Source organism: Galeopterus variegatus, unplaced genomic scaffold (genome assembly GCF_000696425.1).
Source record: "Galeopterus variegatus unplaced genomic scaffold, G_variegatus-3.0.2 Scaffold582, whole genome shotgun sequence".
Lineage (NCBI taxonomy): Eukaryota > Metazoa > Chordata > Mammalia > Dermoptera > Cynocephalidae > Galeopterus > Galeopterus variegatus.
Window position 1 is genome coordinate 468217 of NW_007726693.1, and position 10740 is coordinate 478956.

At 41.3% G+C, this 10740-nt stretch overlaps 1 protein-coding gene and 1 long non-coding RNA gene across 6 annotated transcripts in view; one reads left to right on the forward strand and one right to left on the reverse strand.

The window, feature by feature from the left end:
- NEDD4L (neural precursor cell expressed, developmentally down-regulated 4-like, E3 ubiquitin protein ligase) overlaps positions 1-5583 on the forward strand; it is a 233534-nt gene extending 227951 nt beyond the window's left edge. For all 5 annotated transcript variants that reach the window (XM_008570210.1, XM_008570211.1, XM_008570209.1 and 2 more), the window contains 3 exons: positions 612-708; positions 1446-1518; positions 5058-5583. In XM_008570210.1, coding sequence (XP_008568432.1) covers positions 612-708; positions 1446-1518; positions 5058-5160 — 273 coding nt within the window. In that variant the 3' untranslated portion in view covers positions 5161-5583. The remainder of the gene's footprint in view (positions 1-611; positions 709-1445; positions 1519-5057) is intronic.
- Positions 5584-6426: 843 nt separating this feature from the next.
- On the reverse strand, positions 6427-10379 carry LOC103588517. Its single transcript, XR_550320.1, has 2 exons — positions 6679-10379; positions 6427-6556 (listed from the first exon to the last, which is right to left on the reverse strand). It is a non-coding gene; the product is annotated as an uncharacterized LOC103588517 (long non-coding RNA).
- Between the last annotated feature and the right edge of the window lie 361 nt (positions 10380-10740).

The following is a 10740-nucleotide window of genomic DNA, read 5'->3' on the forward strand; positions in this document are numbered from 1 at the left end:
GGGGGGGGGGGGGGGGGGGGGGGGGGGGGGGGGGGGGGGGGGGGGGGGGGGGGGGGGGGGGGGGGGGGGGGGGGGGGGGGGGGGGGGGGGGGGGGGTTGCAGCAGTTCAAGTAACATTACTAGTAAAGCCAACTCAGTTCCTGTAATAATTCAGATATATGAAATACACAGATTGTTTTAGAAGCCTGTCCTTGCCTTTGTTTTTTTTTCTTTCTTTTTTATTAACTGTTATGTTTGACTTTGTCTACAGTCTAAAGTACCATCTCATAACCTGGCTTCCCCTGAGGCTGACACTTCTCAAACACTGTATATTTAAAATTGGCTTAGGGGGACTGGCAAGCCTCGAACACAGAAGAGCGAGCTCAGTGCCATCAAAGAGTCTGTTTTTTATATCATTTATTTTGGCCTATTGGCAAAAGAAGAAAGACATTGTGATCACTCACTCTCTAAGTATTGTGATGGCCTTAAAAAAAAAAAACTCAGTTTTCAGTGTCAACCGTGTAGGTTTTCCATTGCAGTATAAATAAGATTAAGTTTTACCTGCCTGCATTACCACAGCATGTGCCGTGTGTCACATGAGGGACATAATGACCTTCTGTCTCTGTTCGTAGGCTGTACTGCTGATGGATGCCGAAAAGCGTATCCGGTTACTGCAGTTTGTGACAGGGACATCCCGCGTACCTATGAATGGATTTGCCGAACTTTATGGTGAGCAGGATACTATTAGTTTCAGTCCTCAGTGCATTTCTGGACAGGCATCAACTGTGGCCCGAGAACACTGCCTCCCCGGCCTCTGCACAAGGCTCAGAAGTCTTTTCAGGACAGTGTGCTATGCATAGTTCAGTAAAAATAGTTCACATAGACAGAAAGCAGCATGCTTCTGCCTTGAGCTATTTGTATTATTTCCTTTATCTGCATGGGGATTGGGGGATTAGTGGAGAGAACCATAAGATTGGTCTTCTCTATTTTCCCTCTTCTATTTTAATTTTTTAGTATATCGTTAAAAATTTCTTAGTATATCATTTTGCAGAATCTCTGGTTATAAACGGATCATTTAAAGGACACCTCACTTCCAGGAGGCAGAGTTCTTCAGTGCTTACTATAGATTTAAAAAATCACTCTTTGTGATCTATGTACTGAAGGTCACTTTTCTCTTATTTCCCCCAAAAGTAGTTTTAAATGTAAACATCCAGGGTTCAGTTGAGAGGCTGTAGCTGTGTCTGGTGTGTCTGTAAACGTGTTTGCATTCTGGAGGTGATGCAGAGTCTGTATTGTAAGGTTGCACAGACCTCTGGCTTCCCCAGCATCAAACACGGAATGTCACAGAAGCAGAGGCGGGGCTCAGGGCTCACCAGGCGGATCTTGCTTCCCTGTTCTTCACGTCGTGCCATAGCTTCGTTCTGTAGCCTCAAGCACACCTAACATTTTTTTGTCTGTTCTTCTAGGTTCCAACGGTCCTCAGCTGTTTACAATAGAGCAATGGGGCAGTCCTGAAAAACTGCCCAGAGCTCACACATGGTGAGTGTAAAACGCTCAAGTGCAAACAGAGTATTTTAAAGACCTAACTATGTGCGATGCTGGTCTGGAGTTCACAGAGTGCTACTTTCCTGCCCATAAATAGCTTAGAGCATACAGTAACAAGGATGCGATAAAAATATAAATTGCACAGTAATGCTGATGAAACTTAAACTGAGATTTGAATGTACCTGGTAAGGTTTGCCATATAAAGAGCTAAACCTTCTGTGCTATAGGGCATTCCTCCTCCAAACCCGATCCTTCCCTGATTATTCTAGGTAGCAGAAATTTTGCTATTCACCATACCTGGATATGGGAGCTCCAACTTCTAAACAGATTGGGTTTTTACTCCAACTAACTCCAATTGGTTGTTCAGAATTTAGGATAAAATTTGCTATAAAAACATTTTTAAAAGGCCTTCTGCACTCATCAGTAGCCCATTATTCCCTGGATTTTGGTAATACAGTAGTCGTACATTATCTGCAGGGGGATACTTTCTGAAACCCTCAATGGATGCCTGAAACTGCTGGTACCAAACCCTATATTACTATGTTTTTGCCTATACATACCTATGGTAAAGTTTAGCTTATAAATTAGGCACAGTAAGAGATTAACAACTAATAATAAAATAGAACAGATATAACAATATGCCATAATAAAAGTTATGAATGTAGTGTGTGTGCGTCTCTTTCTCAAAATATCTTCATATTTTCTTACCAGAAAAAGCGAAACCACAAACGAGGGGGCACGACTGGGCTGTGATTGTGGCTGCCTGCAGAAGGGTCTCGGTTGCTTCTTTGAATAGTTGCATAATACCCAGCCCAGATGCAGACTTAGCCCCATGGGTTTTTTTTTTTTTTTTTTTTTTTTTTTTGTGACCGGCCACACCGTGCTCAGCCAGAGAGTGCTGTGAGCGCACCGGTCATCCCTATATAGGATCGGAACCCGCGGCGGGAGCGCTGCTGCACTCCCAGCGCCGCACTCTCCCGAGTGTGCCACGGGCTCGGCCCCCCATGGGTTTTTTAAAAACAGTGTTCAGCAGTCATGTGCTAATCCGAGCTCCCGTGACCCTTGTTTTGGTTTCTCTGCATAGGCTTTTATTTCCAGTTCCTTGGGAAGCAGTGCAAGTGGGCCTTCTGGAAAAGAGTGAGCAGTACAGCCTGCTTTGACCAGCAAAGCTTACATATGCAGCAGAACACTCACTGCAGGAAGTGCCTCCCTAAACTAGAGGAGAAAATTCACAGAAAAATGCATTTGTGAAAGTTGGCTGTGAAAGGCTTTTTGCTTCTGTTTGATTCCTTTGCCTCAGAAAGGAAGGTTTTTTGTTTTTTGTTTTTTCATTCATACCGTTCTCATGACTCTCCAAACAGAATAGATGTGGTCACTGCCTGTCAGACCCTGGAAAGCAAGCCAACTTCAGCCTGCAGTTGGTGAATGTCCAAAACAGTCATTGTGTATGATCCTCTGCCTTTAATCTAGGGAGAGAATGTTTCGGTGGTTTGGAGCTTCTAGTCAGATGTGGTTTTCTGGATTATGATAGCCTGAGTTTGAATGGCAGCCAGCACTGAGCCAAGACCAGGGCTGTTGATGTTAACACAGAACTCTCAGACTCGCAGTGCTAACCGTGATGAACAGCAGTAAGAGCCAAGTTCCTAAACTTAAATAATGTATGGGCCTTTTTAAAGGGAAAAATTGTCACAGATCCAGATCCTCTAGAGGCAGACCCCATCAGGATCACAGGCCCTGGACTGTGAAACCCCAAAGTCACCTTCTGTGAAAGGCTCTTTTAAGTGCCGTCTGCAAAAGTGGAGTTCTGTCTTGATAACTGATGAAATAATGTTTTCAGATCATCATCAATATGTAAATCAAAGGTTAAAAACTTCTTTTAGGACTAACGCTCTTTGGATTCCTGGATTTCTGAGAATCCCAGTTTGAGAAGTATGGTGTTATTCTGTCTTTGGGACTTGTTAAACATTTCGGGTTGTTAAAGGGACCACCGTGGACATGTATTTGTTTCTTACTGCTGCTTGCTGGTAATTGTTAGCTTTTAGCAGAAGTGGTGGTTGTGCTCGCTTTTGGAAGCACACGTCAATGCCTGGAGGGGGCAATTTTAAGTATAGACACAAGTGTGGGTCAGGGGCTGGGCTTTGGAGCCACCCTGAGCTTGAACCTGGCTCTCATGCTTACTGTGTGACCTTGGGCAAGTTACCTCATCTCTCTGTGCCTCAAGTTCCTCCTCTATAAAATAGGAGTGGTTGCCAGAATTCAGTGAGCTAATATAGGCACAGTACTGAAACAAGGCTGACTAGGATGTGGTGAGTAGTTATGCCAAGTGTGTGGCCATTTTCACAACAGAAACACATTCGCCATCCACCCCCACAGGCGCTGGTTCTGTGACTGGAGGCTTTGAACTTTCTCGAGCCTCATGTAGGCATTCAGTAAATGATAAGTGAATATTAACACTGATCTCCATCTATTGAGCACTTGCTGGGGCCAGCTCACGTTACAAATGTTCTAATTTGATCCTCCTAGCACCCCCATGAGCCGTTTCCCCATTTCACAGATGAGCAAACAGATTCAGAGAGGTGAGGTTACTTGCCCAAGGTCACCCAGCTGGCAAGTGACAGAGCCAGAATTTGAACTTGGTCCTTGAGCAAGTAGGCTTGATTGCTTGCAGAGGTCATCCATCTGTCTGAAGACTTGTCAACAGGCTGATTTGCAGCCCCCCAACTGAAGCCTCCAAATATGTAAGGGCTTTTTGTAAGTGCAGCTTTCACTTTAAAATATCAATTTCTTCCCTGACTTGGTTAGCGGAGGCAGCTTGGCATTGGTGTTCTGGAGGCCCAGACAGCCTGCTTCTGTTCTTGGGTCACTAGGAGAGTGACCTTGGACCCCTTGACTTTATCTCTCTTCTTCAGGATCTGCATCTACAGAATGGAGAGAACATTGTCTGCCTTATCATAGCATTATGATGAAAATGAAATGAGTTAAAACAGAAAAGAACTTGGTGAGCTGGCTGGTTAGCCCAGGTGGTTAGAGCATGGTGCTGATAACAGTAGGGTCCAGGGTTCGATCCCTATACCAGCTAGCCACCAAAAAGAAAGAAATGATAAACCTTGGCCTAATGTAGAATAAGTGAAAGCATTAGAAAGAGACACAGTCTCTACTCATCTATAACTCTTAAAGCATATAAACTCTTTGTGTCCCCAGGGTTTTGAAACCTTGGCATGTATGTCACTTACCTTGCCTTTCATGTCTCCCTTCCCACCAGGATTTTTCCGAGATCCACATCTGGCTGTAGCAGAGGTTTCACAGACTATTAGAAAATGGTTTTCTCTCCTCTGTGTATTACGTAGCCTTTTTGGTGTGGACAGTTTCATAGCTAGAATCCATTTTTTGACAATCACAATTGTTGGTTAATGCTTTTTCATTCTCCTGCACAAACACCAAATGCCCGCCCCAGTAGCCAAATCTAGGAAGTGCTGTTGTGACCACAGGGTGATAATAGTAGCTTTTTACTGACCTTTATGTTCCTTTTGCAGCTTTAATCGCCTCGACTTACCTCCATACGAAACCTTTGAAGACTTACGAGAGAAACTTCTCATGGCTGTGGAAAATGCCCAAGGATTTGAAGGGGTGGATTAGGTATCCCCGCCTCAGGGGTGGTGGTTCGTCCAGCAAGTTCTGCTTGCACTTTTGCATTTGCCTCACAGACTTGTGCAGAGACTGTGGCCGAGGAGCAGCCGCGTGGCCAGGCTCCTGGAGCCGAGCCTTTGCCCTTGCCCAAGTTCAGACGTGGGAACCAATTCCAGCTCAAGTTCCTGCATTTTCTACCACACATTATCAACTGGTTGATGTGTACACTAATTACATTTCAGGAGGACTTATTCTATTTATGTTGTGCCTCTGCAGGCAAAGCCCTTAATAAATATTTTACATACTTTCTAATGACAATGAATGGAATTAATCACTCTACAGGTATAGTATTACAACTCATGTTTACTTTTTTAAATGATTTAGACCGATTTTATTTCATTATGATTAAAGATGTCTCATGTACTTGGAAAAGTGAGCTTTTTTTTTTTTTTTTTTTAGTGTGAAGAATGCTTTATCAGTTGCTTCTTAAATTAACTTAAATTTTCTTGGCCAGAATATTTATATATAAAAGTTAGTCATTCACTTTTAACTTTTGGCTGCTGATCTTTTATGATTCAATGAATTATTTTTACTTTAAAGGTTAAATCTGTTGTGCAAGTGCCAATTGGTATGTTAGAAATGCTAAATAAAACAGTACTGCTTGAAATTATATTTGATCTACTTTTACTTGTTTTTTGAAATACTTTGACACCTCCACCCTCTACTTTATTAGAATTGGAAGACTAATTTTTATCCAAAAACCTTCTACAGACAAGTACTTTGAGAGCATTTCAAATATAACATTAGGCATAGTGATAATTTTTTCCATACTCAGAATGAAAACAAACTGGATATTACTTTTTTTTTTTTGTACAAATTTAGATAATAGCTACAGGCTGAGAGAATTGTAACATAGCATGACAAATTTTATGTTGACTTGAAAGGAATCACACCATTATTCCTTAGAAGTAATTACGTGTGCTATAACACATTTGTGACAGGGTTGGACTACCAGTTTCTCATAAGAGAAATTACTTAAACCTTCCTGATGCTGTACAGTCATTCTTTATTATATTTTCCTCTTTGCTGTTTGTAGTAGAGAATTTTGAATGAAACTTGGCACTGCTTGATTTGAAACTGTGGAAACCAGATCTGTCTAGACTCCTATTTGTATGCGTTTGCTAATGGTAGCTAAATAACCAATTTTTGTCGTAACTGCACCAATTCTGAAGGCACTTTATGTACTACGTGGAGGTCATATCTGGTTTTGTCTTGTTTTTTTTTTTTTATCATAAACATTAAATGTGATGATTATTTCTTCTCCCTGCACACATCTTTCCGGTGCAATATTTACCAATTGTGAATCTGACTGCTGGTGTATAAAAACCCGGGTGTAAAGCTGAGCCTACTATCATAAACATTAAATGTGATGATTATTTCTTCTCCCTGCACACATCTTTCCGGTGCAGTATTTACCAATTGTGAATCTGACTGCTGGTGTATAAAAACCCGGGTGTAAAGCTGAGCCTACAGACCTCCACTTGTTTTGTGATTCCTACTCAACTGCAAAGATTTATTTAATACACACTTAATCTAACCAAGTTTTATTGCCTATGACTTGTTGCATGCTTCAATACTTGTGCTGCCTGACTTGTGTCCTTTGGATTAAAAGAGAGAATGTTTGATCCACAGGGTCAAGCTGTTAAGCTGGTGGTGGTGGCAGAGGATTGAGGGTGTCTGTCTGCACAGTTGGATTCTTTTCTACTTGTAAGTCTCTGTTGCAGAATTCTGTTGTGTTTAGAGAAAAATGCCTGAGGCAGTGTGGGACTTCAGCAACCCTGCTGTCCTTTTTACATGTTGTCCTAAGCCCTGTGTGGCAGTTAGGGGACTCTACAGATTTAATCTCTTGCCAGTCATAGATAAGACAAAAAGTTGTGGTTTCAGGGGCTCCCATTGTTTTGTAAGAAGGACCTTTTGGTATAAGAGATTGCTTGTTTTTACCCAGCTGTGTGTGGCATGTGAAAAGCCATGAATGTTTGTGGTTATAAATGAGTTGTCTAAAGAGGTGCAGAGGCCAGAGGTTTCTAAAAGAAGGTGGATTTCTACAGAGCTTAGTATTGGCTCCCTTTTCATATTGGCTTTAAAATACCTAGTAGTGATCAGAAAACTTAGATGTTAAGTAATTATAAAAAACAATACTGCTCATTATTTGTGTCTATTGGTAGGATTTTTCCCCTACAATAAACATAACAAATATGTCAGTGGCAAAAATTCCCTTTTTGTAACCCTCATAGTCCAGAGCCGGTTTTCTTTTTAAGAGTCACGCTGAAGCCTGAGCTGAGCAATATATTCTGATGGTTTTTGAGAGGGATCATATAATTATAGTGGGAGAAATCCAATTCTGGTTTAAGAAATGGGATTCTTCTGTCATTTGTATATTGAAGAAAAATCAGAATATTCACTAAATGCATGTTAGGCCAATTATTAAAAATATGAAAGAAAAGTAATTCTGATCATTTCTCAGCTAGGAACGACAAGAATTATTGAAATATACTACTATGAATACTTGAAAGGCAGTAATTGTGAATGACACTTCAGTTCATCTACCCCTTAATCATATCTGATTTTATTGACAACTAAATATTGCTGGATATGGGGTTTGTTTTTAAGAAAATCAAAATAAGATTCACTAGTCCCCAACTATTCTCAAAGTTTCACTCTTTGCTTAAAATGCTCTTATGTCTTGTTTTCTCTAAACCTCAATCACCACTCTTTGTCATCACGGTGCAGTTGCAGGTGGCAGTAGAGAAAATGCACCGCGTAACAAGCAGGTTGATGCACTCCTCAGGGCCTCCACCTGCTCTGGTCAGCAGCCCTGGGGGAGGAGGGAGGTGTCACCTGTCCTAGTTGATTCTAGTTGTCCCAGCAGCCACGCAGCTCTGCAGTCCAGGTCCAGGGTCTCTATGGCCTCTGTTTTCTCCCTAGCCATGGCAATCACCTTAATCCAGTTTCTTTAGTTCCCTGCAGAAGCTTTAGTTATTATGGGCCACTTATCATGAGGCTAAGAAGTGCCAAAGCTCACGTGCTGCATGTCGAAGGTCTGTTGACATCAGTTATCACTTCTGCCTGTGGATCCTGGGTCTGTCTATTCCTGCCCCTTCTTGGCCTGAGGATGAATTTGGAAAGTCCACCTGGCGGCATTAACTTCAGATCATGTGCTGCTTCCAACCCACTGGCTCTGGACCAGGCAACAGTGAGGCATTTGTTGAACAGTGTACTTGGCTTCAGTGCTCTTTTACTTTTGCCTGAAACAATTACTGTCATTTATTTTGTTGTAGCCGGTCCTCTAACAGATCACAGGTACCTAAGATACTTGTTTAATTTTTGTTTCCGTGGCCCTTTGGTGGGTGACATCAGATATTCCCTAAATTCAGATGGTGAATGACATAACGCGACTTGACATGGATTATTTCTCCTATGTTAGAACACAGTGACAGATTTTGGGAAATGGTTTGCAAAATTCTTGAGCCACTTTCACATCTCCCATTGTTAAGTAGACAACATATGCATGCCATTGCTGTTTGATCTTGCCAGATCCAAATTGGCTCTCTTGAAAGCCACTTACCGATTGTTCTAACAGTTACCAATTACGTAGCAATTGACTTCTTGTATTTTTTGAGTCCTGTATCTCACCTCTGAAATTTAAAGATCTATAAAGAGGTCTGTGTTAACTCCCAGCCCCTCCCCACTATGCTAGTTCTCCTTTCTTTTCCTCTCTCCTCCTCACCCCAACTCTGCACCCCTGTACTGAGAGGGGAAGGAGGAAGATGCTGTCTGGTATCATTTTCTGCCTTGCCAGTAGGGGGTGCCACTGTGCAGGGTAACTGCCTGGCCTGCTCCCTTCCTGACCCCCAAAGATCATGCACTACCTCTGTCTCAATCAGGCATTGGGGTACATCCTGACAAGTCATGTCAAAACTGCCAATTTCAGGACCGAGATGTGATTTTTTAAAAAACCTTATAAACTCCACTTTGTACTTTAGATTTTAAAACTGGGAAGAAAATGTGATATACTTTGGACCACTTTTTTAATTTGTATAATAAGCCTTAACAGTGTATATACACTTGCACACCCCCACCCTAGAGTGTTTTTGATGTGGCAGAGAAAATGCTATAGCGTTAGGACAGGAGCTTGTGTCCCGTTTTGTAGGAAAGGGGTAGCTTTCTGTTGGTATGAAATTTTACAAGAAAACCTCTCATTAGACATCAATTCTTTGTTAAGATGTTAGCTCAAAGCAATGCATGTTTAAAGTGCATGTCTGTCGGTCGGTTTTCTGTTTGGAAGAAGGAACAGCGGGAATCTAATGATGTTGCGGTTGGCTCCTGATCTCTAGTGTATTGCATTCTTAACCGTGAACTGTGCATCGAAGCCTTCCTTATGACCATTGACCTGTGTCTATGGATACCTGTGTTCCTGTATAAGCTGGTTTGCCCCTCTTACTCCAACTAATTTCACCTCGATTGTCACCGTTTCCTTCATGTTAACTTTGAGTGACTTTGTTCTTCCTTTTCTACTGTGTATGTAATATGTATACATATATACACATGCTGTCCAAATATACATGTATGTATTTGTATAGCATTTTTACACCTTTATTGAGTAATCTGGTTTCAAAAGGGAGTGAGTTTAGTCCCTTCTACAGTTTTCCAAGCTGCGTCCTGAGAATTCTGACCCTCAGAGCCTGAGAGAACCCTAGGAAGATTAATTTGCTGTCATTTCTTAATTCAGGATCTGTTATCAAGTCAAACATGAAAAAACAGTGACTTTTAAGGTGAAAAGAGTTTCAAGCATTCCAAATGAATTCTCAATGTTTCATAACTTTTTATTACAAACCCATCTCCTAATATGAAGCCAAGTACTATTTGATACTGTGGTATAAACCAAACTACCTTGAAGTTTGTTGTTTTTTTTTAAAGACAACTTATGGATAATGCTCATTTTCACAATCAGAACAGCTTTAAAATATGGTTGAATTTGTTTAAGAACAAATCCTTTTTGCTTTTCCTTTTTCTTGAGCGATCTAAAGAAATGGTCAATTGTTTTCCTCACAGCGAAAGAGTAATGTAACAAAATGAAGTCATTGTAAAGAAGTGCTGCAACTTGTCAATATTTAATAAAGAGTTATGGAAGCTGGAACATTTTCTATATCAAGTATTATGGGTTGTCTGATTTAAAGCTTCTTCGCGAATGCATCATCTTAATTGGCTCGGGGTTTAAACGCCTGCAGATTTATAGTATTTTTATTTTCTTCATCTCTCTAAAAGTTCCACACCTTTAAAAACATTAGTCTGCCCAAAACACGTGGCTTAAACTTAAGACGCATGTTTTTTTTTTTTATCCACCATCCTTAAACTTGTGTGAGAGCTAATGAAACTAACAATGAAGCCAGGGCGGGTCTGAGAAGAAAGATGCTGCCAAAGTCCAGGTCTCACGTCAGGTCCCTGTGAAAACCCAGTGGCATTTTTCCCTAGGCTGTTTCATTCCACTCAAATAATCTCATAAGCTCCTGGGGAATTTTTCCTTTTATG